Source organism: Scyliorhinus torazame, chromosome 5, assembly GCF_047496885.1.
Source record: "Scyliorhinus torazame isolate Kashiwa2021f chromosome 5, sScyTor2.1, whole genome shotgun sequence".
NCBI classification, from domain to species: Eukaryota; Metazoa; Chordata; class Chondrichthyes; order Carcharhiniformes; family Scyliorhinidae; genus Scyliorhinus; species Scyliorhinus torazame.
In genome coordinates, this window is record NC_092711.1 from 177,833,809 (window position 1) to 177,857,850 (window position 24,042).

Consider the following 24,042-nt stretch of genomic DNA (forward strand, 5'->3'; position numbering starts at 1 on the left):
AACTACAAAGATTTCCTGTAATTTGCACCAATATATCCAAGAAGAGCAAGTCTTTTTTTCAAATGGACTGGATTATTTAAATTTATTAGGATTTACTCAATTCTTTAAAGTGCTTAATTATCAGACAATCTGATTCAAATCGGAGAGTTTGTTTTATACAAGACAAAGTAGGCACATGATCAGCACCCCATTCACCATCTCCACCATTGAAACCCAGTGGCAGCAGTGTGTAGCATCTACAAGCGGCACAGTAGCACAGTGGTTAGCACCGTTGCTTCACATCGCCAGGGACCGAGGTTTGATTCCCGGTTGGGTCACTGTCTGTGAGGAGTCTGCACATTCTCGCTGTATCCACGTGGGCTTCCTCCGGGTGCTCTGGTTTCCTCCCACAAGTCTTGAAAGATGTGCTGTTAGGTGAATTGGACATTCTGAATTCTCCCTCTGTGTACCCGAACAGGTGCCGGTGTGTGGCAACAAGGGGATTTTCACAGTAACTTCATTGCAGTGTTCATGTAAGCCTACTTGTGACAATAATAAAGATTATTATTATAATAAAGAATATTATTACTATCTCCCAAGATTTATTTTGTAAGGGGCCTCTGTGGAGTTGAGGTGTCAATCAGATCAGCCGGGAACTTATTGAATGGTGGAGCAGGCTCGAGGGGCCGAGTGGCCTACTCCTGCTCCTAATTCGTATGTTATCACATCCTTTATAATAGATTGTAGCATTTTCCCTCCTACTGATGTCAGGCTAATGGGTCTGTGGTTCCCTGTTTTCTCTCTCCCTCCTTAAATATTGGGGTTACATTTACTGCCTTCCAATCTGCAGGAACTATTCCAGAATCCACAGAATTGTGAAAGATAATCACCAATGTATCCACTATCTCTACAGCCGTCTCTTTCAACACTCTGGGATGTAGAGCATCAGCTTTTGGGGATTTATTAACATTCAACCACATTAATTTCTCCAGTGCTACTTTTTCACTAATACTAATCTCTTTCAGTTCCTCATGCTCACTGGTCCCCTTGGTTCTCTAGTATTTTGGGGACAATTTCTGTATCTCCCTCTGTGAAACAGACATTGTTTAGTTTATCTGCCATTTCCTTATTCCCCATTATAAACTCTCCTGTCTCTGTCTGGAATGGACCCACATTGGTCTTTGCGAATCTTTTCCTTTTCACATTCCGATAGGAGCTTTTCCAGTCGGTTTTTATGTTTCTCCCCAGTTTGCTCTCATATTCTATTTTCTCTCTATCAGTTTCTTGGTCCTCCATTGCTGAATTCTAAACAAGTTCCCAAGCCTCAGGCTTACTACTATTTGGGCCACTTTATGAGTCTCCTCCATTGATCTGATGGAATCTTTAACTTTTCCTGTTCACCATGATAGCTTCACTTTTCCTGTTCAATTTTTGCTTCTTAAAGGAATCTATATTTTATATAAATAAAATGCTAGTGGTTGCCTGTCTATTGTCTATCGTCATACAAAGAACAACATAGAGCAAAGGACAGTACAGCACAGGAACAGGCCCTTCAGCCCACCAAGCTTGCTCAGATCATGATGTCTGACTAAACTAAAACCTTCTGTGCTTCCAGGGTCTGTATCCGTCTATTCCCATCCTATTCATATATTCGTCAAGATGCCTCAAACGTCACTATCACACCTGCTTCCACCACCTCCTCCGGCAGCGAGTTCCAGACACTCACCACCCTCTGTGTAAAAAAAATTCCCTCGCACATCTCCTCTAAACTTTGCCCCTCGCACCTTAAACCTGTCACCTGGTAATTGACTTTTCAAACCTGGGAAAAAGCTGCTGACTATCCACTCTGTCCGTGCCACTCATAACTTTGTAAATTTTTATCTGGTCGTCCCTCAACCTTCTTCGCTCGAGTGAAAACAATCTGAGTTGATCAAACCTCTCCTCATAGCTAATACCCTCCAGATAAACCTCCTCTGTATTCTCTCCAAAGCCTCCACATCCTTTAGGTAATGTGGTGACCAGAATTGGAGGCAATATTCCACGTGTGGCCTAACTAAGGTTCTGTACAGCTGCAGCATGACTTGCCAATTTTTATACTCAATACCCCGACCAATGAAGACAAGCATGCCGTCTGCCTTCTTAGCTCCTTATCCACCTGCGTTGCCACTTTCAGTGATTTGTTTACTGTAATTTCCCAATCTACCACAGACAACTTGCCCCTCATACCGTGACAGTTTCCTTCTGTGAGAAACACCCAGATAAATTAGACAAAAGAACCCTGTAACCACCACAGCCCATCTTCATGGCAACGTGGCTGCTTTGGGAACTAAATATCTTCCAACGTGCAAACACCTTTTCATTCTGTGCTCATCGTCAAACTTGGAACCGCAACTAGGTAATCGCAACTAGCCTCAAAAATGGAGGCAGAGGTGTTAGACCAGCCAGTCCAGCAGAAAGAAACCCTCCAATCATCACCATTCACCAGATGTCAGAATGAACAAAATGCAGTCCTGGATGTCCGTGAGAGCAGAAACCATAACAACGGAGCCAACATCTGTAATTTATTGTGAACTTGTTGGAGTCACAACAGGTGTGATGAATCACAAAACCCCTCCCCACATTGAGAGCAGATGAATGGTCTCTCCCCAGAATTAACTCGCTAGTGTCTCCGTAGTTGGGACAGATCATTGAATGTCTCCCCTGCTCAGAGCTTCTTCCAGGCGTGAACTCACTTGTGTTCCTGCAGGGCGTCTGGATATCTGAATCCCTTCTCTCATGAAGAGCAGGTTAATGGCTTCTCCCCTGTGTGAACTCGCTGGTGTGTCCACAGGCTGGATAACTGAGTGAATTCCTTCTCACACTGAGAGCAGGTGAATGGCCTCTCTCCAGTGTGAACCCGCTGGTGTGTCTGCAGGTCTGATGATTGAGTGAATCCCTTCCCTCACACAAAGCAGGTGAACGGCCTCTCCCCAGTGTGACTGCGTCAATGAACATCCAGCTGAGATGGAGCCCTGAATCCCTTCTCACAGTCCCCACATTTCCACGGTTTCTCCAGGGTACGGGTGTCCTCGTGTCTCTCCAGGTTTGTCGATCAGTTGAAGCCTCGTCCACACACAGAACACGTGTACGGTCTCTCCCCACTGTGAATGGTGTGATGTTTTTTCAGGCTGTGTAACTGGTGAAAGCTTTTTCCACAGTCAGTTCTCTGGAACACTCTCATTCGGGTGTCTGTGTCTCGGTGCTTTTCCAGCCACACTGATGTTTAAAATCTCTTGAGGCCGACAGACAAACATTTCTCGTTCTCGATTCAAAGTCCGGTGATATTCAGTTCCAAGGAATTGACACAGTCAGATTGAGACGTGACGTTTGAGATTTCTGTCTGTAATTCCTCCTCTTCTAATATTCTGTAAAAACAATTTACAAAACACATCACTGTCAGTACAGAATAGAAATTCAGAACAGACAGTTCTAGTTTCTCTGGAACATTCTCTCCTCTCTCATTCCCCAAATGCTGTAAATCTCCATCCCACACACTCTCCCTCCATTCTCGCTCTGCTGTAGCTAATATTCACCCTCCCAATTCTCCTGAAGGTGCTGATTCAGGCTGATTGACAGATCCATGCTCACTGCTTCCTGTCCTCGGCACAGAGATCATAACAAATAGGAGCTGCAGTTGGCCATTCGGCCCATCAAGCCTGCTCGTCTATTCTGCAGGATCATTGGCCGATCTATGTCAGCGATATTATCCGTGTTATTGACCAGAGGCTGAGTGTGCTGACTCAATATCTGTGAGCTCATGAGGCCGAGCTGTAAAACACCAAGGATCGACAATTCCGAGAAGAGAATCCTGAATGTTGAGCAAGATGCCACCTCGGCGGAGGCAAGAATTAAATCCTTGGAAAACCGGCGGTCAGAGAAAGAATATCTGAGTCGTCGGCCTGCCAGAAGGTGTGGAGGGCGAGTCTCCCGTTAAGTTCTTCGAGGATCCGGCTGCCACGTTTTCTCAAGCTGGATGTGAAGCCTGGGTGTTTCAAATTAGAAAGGGCATCGGATCCTGTCTTTGAGGCTGAGGGACAGTTTTCATCCCAGGCCTGTAATCATTCACTTCCACAACTTGAAAGATCACCAGAAGGTCCTGGAGACGGGTGAGGTGAGGTGGGACCTGGCTCCATGAGGGACTGAGGATTTCCTTCTTCCAGGACTTTCCGGCAGCCACACAAACGAAGCATCGAGGCTTCGATGAAGTTTGAAGAGAACTCAAGGCTGTGGGAGTGAATTCTGTCGCTTTATCCTGAGACCTTGAAAATTATATCTGACAACTCCGTCAAGTCTTTTGATATTCCGACTACTGCCTTGGTCTTCGTTAAACCTTGAATGGCAAGGATTTGGAGGGATGGTTTGCAGCTCAGACTAACTCAGGCTCTAATCCGGACTCTTTCCCTATCATGGTGTTGTTGTCTGAATTTGTTATCTTTTATCCTGTTGAAGGGAGTTGTTATTCTGTGAGCGCCGATTGAATGTCTCCTTCTTCTCTTCAAGTGTTCCAGGGACTCGGATTATCTTCTCTCAGTTACGGTAGATGGCCGTTTGCTTATTATCCGTCGTCTTTCTTCTATTATCCGAGCGTTAATCATGGCAGAACCGAGTGGCGCCATTGCTGAAGGGTGGGTGGTGGTGGATGCAGGTCTTCACGGATGGGTCTAAAATGTGGGAGGGACATTCGATCCCCATTCCCTTGTTGGCCCTTCTTTTCTTCTCCAAAATGAGGAGAAGGTATCCTGAGGGTAACGACAGTCTGGCCGTGGGGTTAATCCTCCGGGTCCTCAGTCTTATTGAGGAAATTCCCCTTGGATCTATTGTGGTGGTGATTCTTTTGTATTTTTGTTATTATGGGAGGGTTTATGTGTTGTTGACTTTATCCTACTCTGGTACAGACGGGGCTTTTATCTGTGAAAGGAGCAGTTTGGGGAAACTTTGGTGCCTCTGGTGTAAAGTGAGTTGGACGAGGGGGTAATGGCGCACGCTCGATTGTGGTGTGAAAATCTGTTCCTGTTCTCTCTGTTGCCTAACTAATGGCGGCAGTTAATCTGCAAATCTTCTCAGGGAATGTACGGGGCATCCATCACCCCATCAGAAGGAAAAAGATCCTCTCCTTTCTAAAGGAGAAAGTCGACATAGCTTTATTGCAGGAAACTCATCTGGATGATGAGAAACACTTTAAATTGAGACGGGATTGGGTGGGGAAGATTTTGTTCCTCCTCCAGTTCATCAAGGAGCAGGGGTGTGACAATCCTTATTTATAAAATATCCCTTTTAAGGTTGAAACCTGCACCAAGGACAAAGGAGGTGGATATGTGATCATTAGAGGTTTGGTGAATGGAGATGTTGTTTCAATAATGAATGTTTATGGATCCCCGATTGACTCCCTGGAGTTCATTACAAAGGCTGTTGCAAATTTTGCAGAATTAGCTTCGACTAACTCTTTTGTGGTTGGTGACTTCAACTGCCACTTAAATCCTCTGGTAGATAAGCTCCCGGTTACCAGGACCACCCCCCCCCCCCCCCCCCCCCCCCCCCCCCCCCCCCACACACACACACACACACACACTGCAAGCTAAGGCATTGGCCTCGGCTTGTGAGGAGGTGGGTTATGTGGATGTTTGGAGAACTTTGCACAACTTTTTTGTGTCAAGGACAATCCTACACCTGGTGTCCTCTTTCACCGTAGTGAACATCGATTGTGGACCATCTCCCATTTCTCTGGAATTTCTACTCGAGGGCTCACCCCCAGGTCGAGAATGTGGAGGTTTGCTGCCTCCCTGAGAAGAGGTACTTCATTTACTACACATTCTAAGAAAGTGTTTGAGTTCTTCCTTCTGGTTAACTCAGCCCCTGGTATTCCCCTCCATTTTATGGGAGACATGTAAAGTTTATGCTCAGGGGATTATCATTTCTTACACTGCTAATAAAAAGCACAGGATTCTGAACAACCAGCAGCGTCTGGGGTTTGTTTCCTGAAGGCCGAGCAGAATTATAAGGAGATCTTGAGGAAGCAAGCTATTGCTGAAGGAGGTTAATGTGGCAAGAATGGCTTTGGACTCCCTATTGACTCAGCAGATTGGGAAAAGTTTGCGAGGTCGAAGTTGTACGAATTTGGGAATAAACCGAACAAATACTTGGCCTGTTTGACAAAGAAAAAGATCAACTTGGAGCGATTCCTTTTGTGCGTCTTGGGGAAGGGAAAAGGGTTGTGAGGACAGAGGAGATAAACAGGGATTTTGGAAATTCTCTGCAGGATTATACAAGTCTGAGAAGTCTGATGATGTGCTGGTGGATATGGATCATTTATTCTCTTCCTTGAAGCTTCTGCAGACCTCAGAAAGCCAGTGTGAGTCTCATAATGTTCCCCTTTCTATGGGACATGTGTCAACGGCCATGAAGGAGCTGCAGCCGGTTAAAGCCCCAGGACTGGATGTCTGTGGGTGTGAGTTTTATCAGGGGTTTGAGGATTTGTTGTTGGACCCATTGGTGGGTATGCACTGTCACTCTTTTGACTCGGGGATGCTTAAACCGACTTTTCGTGAGGCTAATATCTCTTTGATTCTAAAGGTAGGCAAAGACCCAGAGGAGTGTGCCTCTTATTGGCCAATCTCTCTTTTGAATCTTGACTTGAAACTGCTATCTAAAGTTTTGGTGAGAAGGCTGGAGGACATCCTTCCATCAATTGTGCGGGAGAACCAGACTGGGTTTATCAGGGGGATGATTTTCCAGTAACAATGTTAGAAGGTTGCTGAATGTGATTCAGGCTTTTCAGAAATGTACAATGGATGGGCTGGTGATTTCCTTCGATGCAGAGAAAGCTTTTGCTCGAGTGCTCGAATTATCTGGTGTATACTGTTATGGACCAGGGTTTAGAAAACTCCAAAGTATATCATGGAGTTCACCTGACCTACAATTGTTTATTGATTTTGGTTCCGATGAGTACAAGGGCTGCCTTTCAGGTGTTATTCAACAGAGGCCTTAACCACTTTTAATCAAAACAAGCTTTATTCTACGAATTTAGTTAACATTTTTATAAACACACACAGTAAGCATTTTTATCAACTACAAACATAAATACCCCACACAGCTACAGTAATCTATGTATAACCCTTCATAAATTCCCCCCTTTAACTGTTCCAATTTAATAACAAAATCCCATAAACCAGTACCTCATTTTCAAAGGTGTGGCCCAGCACACAGCACTCAAGACCTCGTTTGGATGCTCTTGTTTCCTTTCCAAAACTGCAGGGATGAATTCTTTCCAGGAAGCAGTTATTTCTTTTCAAATTATCAAGCAGTCTGGAAACAGTTTTAAAAATGCAGATAGAGAGAAAAAAAAACTTATTTTTCAACCTGTGCTGTACAAACCAGTTCAAACTCAAAGCGGAAGTAAAACTCAGGGCCACAGCCCAGCTGCACCCACACAATGACATCACTGAAGCCATGTGATAAGACAGAAACATTTCTTAAAGGGACACTCCCATGACAATATGGTGCGAGGCTTCGGATTGGGTGAGGATTATAGCGAGTTGATTCAATTGTTATATTAAAGGTAAAGTCGCCAGCGTTGCAGATGACCATAGGCTGCTTTCCCCTTTGAGAGGTAGAGCTGACTGGTGGTGATTTAACCTGAGGATCAACACTCCTCAGATGAGGGACAAGGTGAGAAAGTGGTGCTTTCATGAATAACCTCAGCCGGAAATTAAATCCACCCTGCCCTCGCTCTGCATCACGAACCAACTGAACTAAACCGGCCCTTGTTATATTACAGGCTGGCAAGGGGCAGGGCTCATGGATGGTTTATGGTCGTCATTTATGAGCTTCAGGGAGGGTCAAGACAAACAAATGTGTCCAGCTGAGGGAGCAAATGATGTCAATGTGTTTAAGAGAGAGAAAGAGAGGCCTGGGCCTCTCCAGAGTCCGCACCCTCCCTGGATTCTCTTCCTTTCCCTTCAGTTGCTGCAAGTGACCAATTGAAGGTGAGAATGAGAAAAGAAATGGAAAGGGGGAGAAAAGAAAGAGTTTTACTCTCAGATGTTGGAGACATGAGGAAGTTTCAGTTTGTGTAAAGCTCAATCTTCAGTCACACAATGACGGGATTGGCTGGAGGACGAGAGTCCTTCCGGTCCACCCACTCTTCCCATTGGTGAACACCGCAACAGGAAGGTCAGGAGGCGGGCTCTCCCTTGCACATGCGCAAGCGGAAATTGGAGGTAAAATGTCCTCCTGTCTCCAACCTCTGTGAGTAAAACACTTTCTTTTCTCCCCCTTTCCATTTATTTTCTCATTCTCACCTTCAATTGGTCACTTGCAGCAACTGAAGGGAAAGGAAGAGAATCCAGGGAGGGTGCAGACTCTGCAAAGCTTGGCCCAGGTCTCTCTCTCTCTTAAAGACATTGACATCCTTTGCTCCCTCAGCTTGACACATTTATTTGTCTGGTTAAAAGGATGGTCTCTTTCCCAATGTTCAGAATTAAAGGGCTGGTATCTCCAGGAGATGGCTGACATTTAAGGGGCAGTAAATTAATATCGGACAGAGAATGTCCAGTGTTATATGGTACAGATTAGATATATTATTTATGGTTCAGTAATAAAGTACATTTATCATTATTTCTAGTTGTGTAATATTGTACTGTAGCTACGTTGTATATTTCCATCATCGCTTCTCTCAGAGGGTTGAGAGCCTCTGAAATTCTCTTCCACAGGGACCAGTGGAGTCTGGGAGTCAGTGAATATTTTCATGGATGAGTTCGACAGACTTTTTTAAACGCATTTTTCATATTGTTTTTTTTTTACCATTCGATGACAACAAACACAACAGAGTAACAGAAACGTTGGTAGAAAATGGGCACAGAGCAGAATTGGGCAGCATGGTAGCATTGTGGATAGCACAATTGCTTTACAGCTCCAGGGTCCCAGGTTTGATTCCGGCTTGGGTCACTGTCTGTGCGGAGTCTGCACATCCTCCCCGTGTGTGCGTGGGTTTCCTCTGGGTGCTCCGGTTTCCTCCCACAGCCCAAAGATGTGCAGGTTAGGTGGATTGGCCATGATAAATTGCCCTTAGTGTCCAAAATTGCCCTTAGTGTTGGGTGGGGTTACTGGGTTATGGGGATAGGGTGGAGGTGTTGACCTTGGGTAGGGTGCTCTTTCCAAGAGCTGGTGCAGACTCGATGGGCCAAATGGCCTCCTTCTGCACTGTAAATTCGATGAAGAGATATTGCCGCATAAATAATAGCAACATATTGCAGAATTAATTCAGAACAGGATATTTGAGGCACCTGAGCCTCGAGATGAAATGCCGGATCAATTAAACAACCAGTAATCGTGTTAATATGGTGAGAAGGGAAAGAGGGTTAGATTCTATAAAAACAGAAGGATAACCATGCAGGTCGCACACCCCAAAATATTGTGAAACAAACAAACAACATAGTCGACTTAAAATGAATAAGGTGAATTGAATTCAGTCATGGAAAACCCAGGAGGAGTAAGTCAGCTGAATTGGAGCCTATGTATTTGAGATATGGCTTCCATACTTTACACAATATATCAGACAGAGCAGAGTACAGATGTTAAAAATTCCATAGGGATGCATTCTGTAATCTGCCTATGTCGGTTTTGGATGGAGGGGAAGGTGTCGCTAATCTAGGAGCAGAGGATATTTTTCTGAGGTGCCAAAGGTCAGGATATTATATATTAGCTTTTTTCATTAGAATTGGTGATTCGCCCACCTAGGAGACCCAGGATCAGGGGTACAGGTCTAGATTCTAAGGCTCTCTCAAAAATATCTCCAACTCCCTGACTACATTTGACCAATAGGATTGAATCTTTACACAGCTCCATAGACAACGTATATAGTCACTCTCAACTACCAGGCACATTGGGGTAGAGTGGGCTCAAACCCGTGTCTAAGTCTAGACGTAATATTTAGACTGTGTAGTATCCTGGGGCTGGTTTAGCACACTGGGCTAAATCGCTGGCTTTTAAAGCAGACCAAGGCAGGCCAGCAGCACGGTTCAATTCCTGTACCAGCCTCCCCGAACAGGCGCTGGAATGTGGTGACTAGGGGCTTTTCACAGTAACTTCATTTGAAGCCTACTTGTGACAAGCGATTTTCATTTCATTTTTTTCATTCGTGAACCGGGTCTCCTTCATTTTACTGCAATTGTCTATCCTAACCCAATCCCTTCTGGATCCTAGACGAGAGGCCAATTAATAATAGCCTGATATTCAAGAGACACAACCCTCCCTTAGCTCCAGGAATTGGAGCTGAACAAACTTGAAGCACGGTCTCTTTTTATTCCAGATAAACGCACAAATCATTCCATTAATTCCCCTAACGACACTGGTTGACAGCAGTATGGGCAGCATCTGCCGAGGGTACAACAGTCTGGGCAACACATTCATTTTAATGAAGGCAATCCTACCTCGCCATGAAATCGGAAGAGCCGACCACTGGGCAAGGTCCCACCTAATAGTCACCATCAGCTGTGGATCGTTGTCCCCATAGAGGTGTCTGAAAGATTTTTAAAATCAATTTTGAGTATCCAATTTTTTTTTTTCCGATTAAGGGCCAATTTAGTGTGGCCAATCCACCTACCCTACACATCTTTGGGTTGTGGGGGTGAGACCCACGCAGAACGGGAGCATAAACTTTATACGACTCCCACAAAATGGAGTGGGAAATACCAGGGTTCGAGTTAACAGAAAGGAAGAGCTCAATCTCTTTCTTAAAGTGCGTAGTAAATGAAGTATCTCTTATCAGAGTGGCAACAAAACTCCACATTCTCGACCCGGGGGTGAGCCCTCAAGCATAAGATCCAGAAAAACGGGGGGGGGGTGGTCCACGATTAGGATGCTCCCGATGGTGCAAGAGGACACCAGGGGTCGGATTGCCTTTGGCAGAAAAAAGTCGGCGATTCCAGTGTGACATTGATGTGAGGGTGGAAAAAGGGTAAAACTGACAATGATGTCTTTTATAAATTGTTTTTACAGGATATTAGAGGAGGAGGAGTTACAGACAGAAATCTCAAACGTCACGTCTCAATCTAACTGAGTCACTCGATTCCTTGGGACCTGAATGTCTTCGATCTATGAATGCAGAAGGAGAAACGTTTGCCCGATCTGCCGGCTTCAAAATATTTTAAACATCAGTGTGAAAAGCACCGAGACACACCCACCCGAGTGAGAGTGTTCCAGTGCACTGAATTGTGGAAAGAGCTTTAACCAGTTACAAAGCCTGAAAAAACATTGCTCCATCCAGAGTGGGGAGAGACCGTACACGTGTTCTGTATGTGCACGACGCTTTAACTGATTGTTCAACCTGGAGAGACACGAGGAAACCCAAAACATGGAGAAACCGTGGAAATGTGGAGACTGTGGGAAGCGATTCAGAGTCCCATCTGCACTGGAAGCTCATCAGCGCATTCACACTGGGGCAAGGCCCTTCAGCTGCTCTCAGTGTGGGAAGGGATTCAGTGATCCATCCACCCTGCAGACACACCAGAGAGTTCACACTGGGGAGAGGCCATTCACCTGCTCTCAGTGTGGGAAGGGATTTAGTCATTCATCCACCCTGCGGATACACCAGCGATTTCACACTGGGGAGAGGCCATTCACCTGCTCTCAGTGTGGGAAGAGATTCAGTCGTTCATCCACCCTGAGGTCACATCAGCGAGTTCACACTGGGGAGTGGCCATTCACCTGCTCTCAGTGTGGTAAAGGATTCAGTGATCCATCCAGCCTGCGGTTACACCAGCGAATTCATACTGGGGAGAAACCATTCATCTGCTCTCAGTGTGGGAAGGGATTCACTCAGTTATACAACCTGAAGACACACCAGCGAGTTCACACTGGGGAGAAGCCATTCACCTGCTCTCAGTGTGTGACAGGATTCACTACTTTATCCAGCCTGAAGACACATCTGCGAGTTCACACTGGGGAGAAGCTACTCGCCTGCCCAGAGTGTGGTAAGGAATTCACTACTTTATCACTCCTGCAGAGACACCAGCGAGTTCACACAGGGGAAAGGCCATTCACCTGCTCTCAGTGTGGGAAGGGATTTATTCAGTTATCCCACCTCCAGAGGCACCAGCGAATTCACACTGGGGAGAGGCCGTTCACTTGCACTCAATGTGGGAAGGGATTCACTCTGTTATGCAGCCTGCAGAGACATCAGCAAGTTCACACTGGGGAGAAACCATTCACCTGCTCTCAGTGTCGGAAGGGATTTACGAGGTTATCCACCCTGAAGTCACATCAGCAGGTTCACACTGGGGAGAAGCCGTTCACCTGCTCTCAGTGTGAGAAGAGATTCACCAAGTTATCCAGCCTGAAGTCACACCAGCGAATTCACACTGGGGAGAGGCCGTTCACCTGCTCTCAGTGTGGGAAGGGATTCAGATATTCATCCAACCTGCGGAAACATCAGCAAATTCACACTGGGAAGCGGCTGTTGTAGAAGTGGGCCCAGGATGGAGGTACCTGCAATATAAATCTATATGTATATTAAATGTATAACGTATTGTTTTGTAGACACACACTAACAATGTATCGTCCTAGGTTAAAATGTCGTGTAGCAGCCTCTGAGGCATCATGAGGTAGCCAGCTGACTTGGCCACATTCCCTGTGAAGGAGATCGCACAGAGCTGAACTCCCCTTGCCTGTAACTCCCAGGCAGCTGCCTGTGAGGAATGGTGCCTGTAACACCAGTCCGTAATGTGGTTAAGACAAGAGAGTCTTATCAAGACGACTCAAGGTCAGTTGTTAAGGGGCCTGCAATATACCACGAAGGGACCTCTGTCTGTTTATGATCTCTGACCACACAGCCCCATGCTGCTAGTAACCAATAATTGTTGCGATTGGATTGTGTCCAGCCGAGGTGGGCTGTGTAACTGTTCGAATTGTATAAATATTGATGATTTTCTTTGTGCATTCAGCGAAGCGCATGGTGAGACCAGCGACTTGCTCCCCGCCAGTGTTAAATCAATAAAGTTTTTGACGTTTGGAGCAGACGCAAGTGTTGCGTGATTCTTTTGTATTTATTCCCGTTAACACCGTTCATCTTCTCTCAATGTAGGAAGGGATTTTGTGATTCATGGCATCTGGTGTGACACCAACAAGTTCACAGTTGATCACAGGGGTGAAAGGGTGTTTGGAAGTTGAAAGACATTTGTTTCCTATTTCTGTTTGGAACTCCCCAAAGCATGCCACGTTGCCATGAAGCTATGGTGGTTATGTGGTTCCAAAAGAGAAAATGCTGGAAAGTCTCAGCAGGTCTGGCAGCATGTGCAGGGAGAGAGAAGAGCTAACGTTTCGAGTCCAAATGACCCTTTTTCAAAGCTTTGACAAAGGGTCATCTGGACTTGAAATATTAGCTCTTTTCTCTCCCTGCAGATGCTGCCAGACATGCTGAGATTTTCCAGCATTTTCTCTTTAGGTTTCAGATTCCAGCGTCCGCAGTAATTTGCTTTTATCCAGTGGTTATATGGTTGTTTTGTTTAATTTATCTGGGTGTTTCTCATAAAAAGAAACGATTGAGGTATGAGGGACAAGTTATCTGTGTTAGATTGGGTCATTACAATTAAACGTAAGACGACAGGGAGGCACTCACTAGCAGTTCAGAAATTATTCCATATTTACATAACGTATAGATTCCTTTAAGAAACAAAAATCCAACAAGAAAAGTGATGCCACCGTGGCTAACAAGAAAAGTTAAAGATTCCATTAGATCAAAGGAAGAGGCTCATAAAGTGGCCAAAATAGTAGTGAGCCTGAGGAGTGCAAATTAGTTTTAGAATTCAGCAGAGGATGAAGAAACTGATAAAAGAAAATAGAATATGAGAGCAAGCCAGCAAGAAACATAAAAATTGACTGGCAAAGCTCCTATAGGAATGTGAAAAGGAAAAGATTAGCAAAGACCAATGTGGGTCCATTCCAGACAGAGACAGGAGAGTTTATAATGGGGAATAAGGAAATGACAGGGAAACTAAACAGTGTGTGTCTGTCTTCACGGAGGACGATACAGAAATTGTCCCCAAAACACTAGAGAACCAAGGGACCAGTGAGCACGAGGGAATGAAAGAGATTAGTATTAGTGAAAAAGCAGTACTGGAGAAATTAATGTGGCTGAAAGTTAATAAATCCCCAAAAGCTGCTGCTCTACATCCCAGAGTGTTGAAAGAGGCGGCTGTAGAGATAGTGGATACATTGGTGATCATCTTTCAAAATTCTATAGATTCTGGAATGGTTCCTGCAGATTGGAAGGTGGTAAATGTAACCCCAATATTTAAGGAGAGAGAGAGAAAACGGGGAACCACAGACCCATTAGCCTGACATCAGGAGGAGGGAAAATGCTACAATCTATTATAAAGGATGTGATAACATACAAATTAGGAGCAGGAGTAGGCCACTCGGCCCCTCGAGCCTGCTCCACCATTCAGTAAGTTCACAGCTGATCTGATTGACACCTCAACTCCACAGAGGCTCCTTAGAAAATACATCTGAGGAGATAGTTATGGGGAATAAGGAAATGGCAGAGGAGTTAAACAGGTATTTTGCATTAGTCTTTATGGTTGGAGAGACTTCAAATATTCCATTTATACTAAAGAGTATGGAGGAGGAATTAAATATCATTTCTAGAGATGCAGTATTCAACAAACTAATGGGGCTAAAGACAGATAAGAACCCTATCCCTGATAACTTACACCTTAGGATCCTAAAGAAATGCCTACAGAGATAGTGGATGTGGTGAGACCACATCTGGAGAACTGTCAGCAGTTTTGGTCCCCTTATTTAAGGAAAGATATTATTTTATTGGAGGAGGGTTAGAGAGGATTCACTAGGATGATCCCCGGTATGAAGGGATTGTTTTAGAAGTAAAGGTTAAACAGGTTTGGACTCTACTCATTGGAATTTAGACGAATGAGAGGTGATCTCATTGAAACATACAGGATTCTTAAGGAGCTTCACAGGGTAAATGCTGAGAGGAGGTTTCCCCTAATGGGAGTCTAGGGCCAGAATAAAGAGATGTGAATTTAAGACTGAGATGAGGAGGAATTTCTTCTCTGAGGGTTGTGTGTCTTTGGAACTGTGAGAGCTGTGGGGACAGAGTCCCTGTGTATATTTAAAGCTGAGATAGATTCTTGACCAGTGAGGGAATGAAGGATTACAGGGAAAGGGCAGGAATGTGGACGTGAGAAATGTTGGATCAGCCATGATCCTATTTATAGGCCGAACAGCCTCCTCTTTTTCCTATTTCATATGGTCATATGATGGTCTTACCCCCACCTACTGTCCCGATAACCTTTCATCCCCTTGCTTAACACAAATCTATCCAGCTCTGCTTTCTAAATATTCAAAGACTTTGCTTCCACTGTCCTTAGGAAGAGAGTTCCAAAGACTCAGTACCCAGTGCGAGAAAAAAAGTTCTTCTCTGCCTTAAAAGGGCAAGTTGCTACTTTTTAAAAATTCCAATTAAGGGGCAATTTAGCCTGGCCAATCCACCTACGCTGCTCATCTATGAGTTGTGGGAATGAGACCCACGCAGACACGGGGAGAATGTGCAAACTTTACACGGACAGTGACTTGGGACCGGGATCAAACCCGGGTCCTCAGTGCCGTGAGGCAACAGTGCTAACCACTGTTGTTTCTTTAAGATGACTTCAATTTCTAGATTCTCCCACAAGAGGAAACAGCCTTTCCACATGCAACATCAAGGTTCAATCAAGTCACCTAAACTCCATCGGACACAAGCCCAGCCTGTCCAATCGTTCCTCATAAGACCAGCCTCCAATTCCAGGTATGAGTCCAGTAAACCTTCTCTGAACTGCTTCCAACACTTTTACATCATTCCTTAAATGAGAGCAATACTGTACACAGTGCTCCAGATGTGGTCTCCCCAATGTCCTGTATAACTGAAGCATAACCTCCCTACTTTTGTATTCAATTCTCCTCACAATAAACAATAACATTCTATTAGCTTTCCTAATGACTTGCTGTACCTGTATACTCGCCTTTTGTGATTCATGCTCTTGGACATCCAGATCCCTCTGAATCTCAGAGCTCTGCAATGAATACAAAAGTAGGGAGGTTATGCTTCAGTTATACAGGACATTGGTGACACCACATCTGGAGCACTGTGTACAGTATTGCGCTCATTTAACGAATGATGTAAATGTGTTGGAAACAGTTTAGAGAAGGTTTACTGGACTCATACCTGTAATTGGTGGCTGGTCTTATGAGGAATGATTGGACAGGCTGGGCTTGTGGTCGATGGAGTTTAGGTGACTTGATTGAACCGTATAAGATCCTGAGGGGCCTTGACAGGGTGGATGTGGAAAGGATGTTTCCTCTTGTGGGAGAATCTAGAAATTGGAGTCATCTTAAAATAACAACTTTTCCTACATTGTACTCCATTTGGGAAATTTTATCCCACTCATTTAACATATATTTTTGTAACCTCCTCATGTCCTCTTCACAATTTAATTTCCTACCTCTCTTTGTAACATTGGAACATAGGAGCAGGAGTTGGCCATTCTGCCCATCGAGCCTGCTCCACCATTCAATACGATCATGGCTGATCATCCACCTCATTGCCTTCTTCCGCACACTATCCCCATATCTCTTTGTGTTATTGGTATTCAGAAATCTGTTAGTTGGGCGGCACGTTGGTGCAGTGGTCAGCACTGCTGCCTCACAGCGCCAAGGACCCGGGTTCGATCCTGGCCCTGGGTCACTGTCCGTGCGGAGTTTGCACATTCTCCCCATGTCTGTGTGGGTCTCACCCCCCAGTACCCAAAGATGTGCAGGGTAGGTGGATTGATACTGGTTCTTGCAAATCAGTCCATAATTTTCCATGTTTTTTAATTCTATCTGGAATAATTCATTCTATAAGCTTGTCCACCAATGATGTTAAACTAACTGATCTGTAATTGCTGGGGCTATCCTTATTGAACAAATGCATAAGATTTGTAATTCTCTAGTCCTCTGGCACCTCCAGCAAAGACTGGGAAATTATTGCCAGCTCCACTGTTGTTTACATTCTCACTTTAAAACTTCCTCCCTATCAATTAAAAATAGTAATAATTTTTATTATTGTCACAAGTAGGCTTTTATCAACATTGCAATGAAGTTACTGTGAAAATCCCCTCGTCGCCACACTTTGGCGCCTGTTCGGGTACACGGAGGGAGAATTCAGAATGTCAAATTAACCTAGCAAGCATGTCTTTCAGGACTTGAGGAAGGAAACCGGAGCACCTGGAGGAAACCCACGGAGACACAGGGAGAACATGCAGACTCTGCACAGGCAGTGACCCAAGCCGGGAATCGAACCCGGGACCCTGGCGCTATGGAGTAACAGAGCTAATCACTGTGCTACCGTGCCGCTCCAGCGACAAAGTTTCTTAGTCTGCTTCCATGGCCTGGGTAGCATCTGTATTCTTGGTAAAGTCAGACAGTGACTTCATTTTCATTTTGAATAGGGTGTCAGTTACTGTGTCTCATTCTTGAAAAGCCCCTTCTTCACATTTAAACAGGTAATGGTAAGTGGGGGGAAAATGATGCACAGTGACCCAAAAACAAGATACTGTCGACATTCAGATAAAAGCAAATTACTGCAAATGCTGGAATCTGAAACAAAAGCAGTAAAAACGCAAGTATTTCAGCAGGTCTGACAGCATCTGGGGAGAGAAAGGGAGCTAATGTTTCGAGTATGGATGGCTTTGACATCCAGTCATCCAGACACAAAACATTTGCTCCCTTTACTCTCCACAGATGCTGTCAGACCTGCTGAGATTGTCCAGCATATTCTGTTACTGGAGACATTCCCCGTCTGCCCAGTTCTATTTTGAAGTCAGCCCCTGAATTGTGTGGACATAGTTTCAGATTTCCACATTTGAGGAACAAACATTGAAATATTTGCTCCACACCCACAGGGTCTCATCTGTTTAAAGCCACAAACAGGAAGGTCCAGTTTTCTCCTGGAGTTTGAGACAAATCAGCTTAAAATGATGCAGAGTTTCAGCCAATGTGGGAGATCCTGGTTTATCCCCGCCCCTCACGCACTCTGATTGGTTGGAGGACCAGCTGCTCCCGTTCAGTCATCCAGGCCCGTCCCCTCTTCCTATTGGTCTGGTGCTGCCGTCAATCAACCTGGCATTGCGATGCAGAGCATGCGCAATGCGGCTGCTATAGTTCGACATCAGTACGCAGGCGCGGGAACGGAGTTTGGAGCATGCGCAATTCCAGTGTTGACCTCGGGAAGGGACTCCTTTGTCCCGGAGAAGCGGAGTCAGCGTCAGGCGGTGAGTGGGAGGATCCGCAAACCCTTCAGAATCATTGTCAGCTCCCTGGTTTGCAGCTGCCGGGACCAGGCCCAGGTTAACCCTCCTACTTCAGCGACTGGAGGATGGTTCACACCAGAGGAGGGGGGACAGTGAATAAGAGCTGACACTTTGGACTCAAATCAATGAGGATTCTGGGGCAAGAGAATCGCCGGTTGGCGGGCCCCCCCTCTCGATTCTCCGGCCCGGATGGGCCAAAGTCCCGCCGATAAATTGCCTGTCCCGCCGGCGTAAATTAAATCACCTACCTTACCAGGGGGACAAGGCGGCGCGGGTGGGCTCCTGGGGGGGGGCGCGTGGCGATCTGGCCCCGGGGGGTGCCCCCACGGTGGCCTGGCCCGCGATCGGGGCCCACCGATCCGCGGGCGGGCCTGTGCCGTGGGGGCACTCTTTCCCTTCCGCCTCTGCCACGGTCTCCACCATGGCGGAGGTGGAAGAGACTCCCTCCATTGAGCGCATGCGCCGCGGGAGATGTCATTTCTGCGCCAGCTGGCGGGGCAACAAAGGCCGTTTCCGCCAACTGGCGGGGCGGAAATTCCTCCGGCGTCGGCCTAGCCCCTCAATGTTGGGGCTCGGCCCCCAAAGATGCGGAGCATTCCGCACCTTTGGGGCGGCGCCATGCCCGTCTGATTGGCGCCGTTTTGGGCGCCAGTCGGCGGACATCGCGCCGTTTCGGGAGAATTTCGCCCCTGATCTCTGGAATGGAAGGAAACCCTGGCAGGTGGGCGGGGAGGATTCACAAACACCCGCTGGAGGCCCCAAACCCCCAATAAGAACCTGCAGGTCCCGAGTTTGCAACTCCCGGGGCTTGTTTACTTCTTGTGTGCCCAAGTGGACGGGGCATCAGGGTGCCAGTGACCAGGACAGAAAATGATTGATTAATTGATTTTATTCTCACTTTGCAAAGAGGCTTGAGAACTGAACCCAGCCAGAGTGGAGGCAGGAGGTAAACTGTAAGGAAAATAATTGTGAAGGTGCTGTGCTGGGTTTGACGGGCTGACCAACTCTCATGGTGAAGATTAACGGTGGTGTTTGCCAGAGCTGTTGGAACATAGAAGCGGTAAGGAACATGGTTCTGTGCATTGACAAAGATCCAATTTATAGGACAGGCAGCGTCCAGGCAGCATGCAGACTGGGACAGTGGACTCAGATGCATTTCTGTAAAATATGGGACTATTAGACACCCTGGGATTTTCTTTCAGCACAGGGAGCAAGAGAGTGTATGGGAGTAGGATTTACTGTTTTGCAGGTACAAATGAAGAAAATATGTTGTATAGAAAATAAAATTGTATGTTCAGGATTTCTCTATATATAACGCTTTGTAAACTTATTTTCCAGGACACGAGAATGGGTGGATTTACAGATAGGAAGCTCAAACTGAACATCACAGCATGATCTGACAGAGTCACTGAGTCGCCACGGCCAGAATATCATTAGTCATTGAATTTGGAAGGAGAAAGGTTTGCGTGTTCTACCTGTGTGACACCATTTCAAACATCATTGTGACTGGAAAAGCATCAGGACACACAATGGAATGAGAGTGTACCGGTACATTGACTGTACAAAGAGCTTTAACCAGTGAAACAGCCTGTAAAAAAATCACACGATTCGCAGCAAGGAGAAACCGTACAGGTGTTCTGTGTATGTGGAAAAAGCTTCAACTGACTGTCCAAACTGGAGAGATATGAGGAAACTGACACCATGAAGAAACCATGGAAATGTGAGGACTGTGGTAAAGGATTCAATTCTTCACCCCGGCTGGAAATCCATCGACGCGTTCACACTGGGGAAAGGCCGTTCAGCTGTTCTGTGTGTGAGAGGAGGTTCACTCAGTCATCTGCCCTTCGCTTACATCAGCGAGTTCACGCTGAGAAGAAACCATTCAGCTGCACAACCTGTGAAGAGAAATTCAAGTCTTTATCCATCCTCACTGAACACCAGCGAATTCACACGGGTCAGAAACCATTCATTTGCTTTGTGTGTGGGAAGGGATTCACTCAGGTATTCACCCTCCAGACACACCACCAAATGCACACAAACGAGGAACCATTCAGGTGCATCACCTGTGGAGAGAGTTTCAGCCAGTCAACTGACCTCAGTGAGCACCAACGCACTCACACTGGGGAGAAGCCGTTCACCTGCTCCGTGTGTGGGATGGGATTTCCTTGGGCATCCCAACTGCTGACACATCAGTGGGATCACACCGGGGGCAGACGGTTCTCCTGCTCCTTGTGTGGAGCTGGATTCACTCAGTCACAACACCTGCTGAGACACCAGCGAGTTCACAAATGACTGCAGGGATTGGAATCTGCTGTTTTGCTGCTGCTAATCACATCCAGGATTGATAGTCTGACAATATCTGGTTTGATTCTGCTGATGTTAACAATCTCTATAACTGGCTGCAGTTTAATATTCTGAAAATGTCACTGATTTTTGGGGCTGCAATGTCCCTTTTTAAAAGCCCCATCTGTGATATTTCTCCTTAATTCAAGAAATCTCAACAGAAACACATTTAGGGTAAAATTATGAACTTGTATTTCAATCCTAACTTGATCTTTGATGCAAATCAGTGTCTGAAAGGTTCCACTGATTAACATCTCCAATTACAAAGTGCAGATTAATCAATCTTACTGACGTCTTCAGTGTTATGTCCATTATGATATTAAATTAAATTGTTAAGGAAGCAAAACAAACAGTGAAACATTATACAGGCACTGTAAAAACGTACAGAAAAACTTGAACATCAACAATCATACTGATGAAGTTTGGAAGTCGCTGAGATGAATCATTTCTGACACAGCAGCAGCAACATTTCAGGAAGCGTAGTGGAGAACATGCCCCTGTCTACATCAATGGGAACGAAGTAGAAAGGGTCAAAGGTTTCCGGTTTTTAGGTGTCCAGATCACCAACAACCTGTCCTGGTCCCCCAATGCTGACACTATAGTTAAGAGAGCCCATCAACGACTCTACTTTCTCAGAAGACGAAGGAAATTTGGCATGTCACCTACGACTCTCACCAACTTCTACAGATGCACCATAGAAAGCATTCCTTCTGGTTGTATCACAGCTTGGTATGGATCCTGCTCTGCCCAAGACCGCAGGAAATTACAAAAGGTCGTGAATGTAGCCCAATCCACCACGCAAACCAGCCTCCCATCCATTGACTCTGTCTACTATTCCCACTGCCTCGGAAAGGCAGCCAACATAATTAAGTATCCTACGCACCCTGGACACACTCTCTTCCACCCTCTTCGGTCAGGAAAAAGATACCAATGTTTGAGGTCACGCACCAACCGACTCAAGAACAGCTTCTTCCATACTGCCATCTGACTTTTGAATGGACCCTGCCTTGTATTAAGTTGATCTTTTCTCTACACCTTGCTATAGCTGTAACATTATATTCTGCTGTCTCTCCTTCCTTCCCTATGTACGGTATGCATTGTTTGTACAGCATGCAAGAAACAATACTTTTCACTGTATACTAATACTTGTGATAATAATAAATCAAATCAAATTTGGCAAAGGTGGAACCGACAACAAAGACTGATTTGAGATCCACTCAGCAGAGATGACATCATATTGAAGCAAAAAGCAAAGTCGACCTGATGTGCAACATAAACCCAACAGCTAGAACACCGCATCACGTGAAAGTACCCAAGACAGTTGTGTAAACATCAGGGAGATCCTGTGCAAATAAACATTGGACCAGCCTCTGTCAATAATTCCAAGCTGCCTGTGACAATGGAAATCTACGACTGATGGGGTGAAGGGGGATCTTTGTCCGACCATCACCAAAGTTGCCCGGCTGAAATTGGCAGCTGGTGAAGTTCTTACCAACAGAAGTAAACAGATGTCCTGCTGGGTTGATCACGACTGTGAGCTGGACGTCTCCCAGACTCTGATTGTCTCCATTGCAGCTTCCATGGTTGAGTTGGACAAGGAACCCTCACCAGTTGAGCTGGAAAAGGCCATTGATTGCTGCGCAAGCAGAAAGGTACCCGGCAAGGATGGGATTCCAGCTGATCTGCTTACACACGGAAAGTCCCTTCGGCTGTCACACCTTCATGACCTCCGACGTCTCTGATGGGTGACAGGAACCATTCCATACGTGTGATGCAAAATCATCACAATATATAAAATCAGCAGTGACAGAGGAGATTCCAACAACTACAGGGACATCTCACTCCTTAACATCACTGGGAGGACCTTCACTAGGGTCATGTCTAAAAGATCCATCTACTTGCAGATTGATGTATCCAGAAGCACAGTGCGGTTTCTCTGCTGACAGGTCTGCAGTGAACATGATCTCCACACACCAGCTATAAGAGAAGTGAACAATTGGTATTTAATCTAAAATGTCTATGCTGAGAAAAGTGAAACGTTATCATTACTGAGTGAAAGTGAACCTTTCAGTGTGAATCACAATTTAATTGTACAATTGGAAAAGGCACCAAAATGTTTGATTCCCTCAAGACAAACTTCACCCTCACATAGAAACATAGAAAATAGAAGCAGGAGGAGGCCATTCGGCCCTTCGAGCTTGCTCCATCATTCATTATGATCATGGCTGATCATCCAACTCAGTAACCTGTTCCCCGCTTTCCCTCCACATCATTTGATCCCTTTTGCCAGAAGAGCTGTATCTAACTGCTTCTTGAAAGCAGACGATGTTTTGTCCTCAACTCTTTCTGTGGTAGTGAATTCCCCAGGCTGACCACTCTCTGGGTGAAGAAATTTCTCCTCATCTCTGTCCTAAGTAGTCTACCCCATACCCTTAAACTATGATGCATGGTGCTGGACTTCCCGCATTTACTCTGTCTAGTCCTGTTAGAATTTTATAGGTTTCCATAAGCTCCCTCTCATTCTTCTGATCTCCAGCGAACATAATCCTAACTGGCTGAATCTCTCCTCATTCGTCAGTCCAGCCATCCCAGGAATCAATCTGGTAAACCTTCGCTGCACTCCCTCTACAGGAAGAACATCCTTCCTCAGATAAGGAGACCAAAGCTGCAGACAATATCCCAGGTGTGGCCTCACCAAGGCCCTGTATAATTGCAACAAGACACCCCTGCTCCTGTACTCAAATCCTCCTGCTAATAAGGCCAGCATACAATGTTTCTTCTTTACCACCTACTGTACCTGCATGCTTACCTTCAGTGACTGGTGTGCGAAGACACCCAGGTCTCATTGCACATTCTCCTCTCTTAATTTATAGTTATTCAGATAATCTGCCGTCCTGTTTTTGCTACCAAACTGGATAACCTCGTATTTATCCACATTATACTCCATCTGCCATGCATTTTTCCACTCAGCTTGTCCAAATAACACTGACACATCTCTGCATCCTCCTCACAGCTCACTCTACCACCTAGTTTTGTGTCATCTGCAAATTTTGAGGTTTTACATTTATTCCCTCATCTAAATCATGAATATATATTGTGACTAGCTGAGGTGCTGGTACCGATCCTAGTGGTACCCCACTGGTCACAGCCATTCAGAAAAATACTTGTTTATTCCTCCTCTTTATTTCCTGCCTGCCAACCAGTTTCCTATCTATCTCAATATATTATCCCCAAACCCATGCGGATTAACTTTACACACTAATCTTTGATGTGGAACTTTGTTGAAAGCCTTCTGAAAGTCCAAATAAACCACATCCACTGGCTTCCCCTCATCAGTTAC

General features: G+C 45.5%; 1 protein-coding gene and 1 long non-coding RNA gene across 3 annotated transcripts in view; one reads left to right on the forward strand and one right to left on the reverse strand.

Moving 5' to 3' along the window:
• Positions 1–2,520: 2,520 nt before the first annotated feature.
• Positions 2,521–8,049, reverse strand: LOC140422500 (uncharacterized). The gene is made up of 2 exons (XR_011947498.1): positions 7,191–8,049; positions 2,521–3,383 (listed from the first exon to the last, which is right to left on the reverse strand). It is a non-coding gene; the product is annotated as an uncharacterized lncRNA (long non-coding RNA).
• A 19-nt stretch (positions 8,050–8,068) lies between these two features.
• LOC140422470 (uncharacterized) overlaps positions 8,069–24,042 on the forward strand; it is a 250,353-nt gene continuing 234,379 nt past the window's right edge. Inside the window, exons 1-2 of one of the 2 annotated variants that reach the window (XM_072507481.1) lie at positions 8,137–8,262; positions 11,014–13,031. In XM_072507481.1, the coding sequence (XP_072363582.1) occupies positions 11,369–12,478 (1,110 nt within the window). In that variant the 5' untranslated portion in view covers positions 8,137–8,262; positions 11,014–11,368 and the 3' untranslated portion in view covers positions 12,479–13,031. Of the gene's footprint in view, positions 8,263–11,013; positions 13,032–24,042 lie in introns of those variants that run through there. The other variant, XR_011947482.1, reaches the window with a different exon arrangement.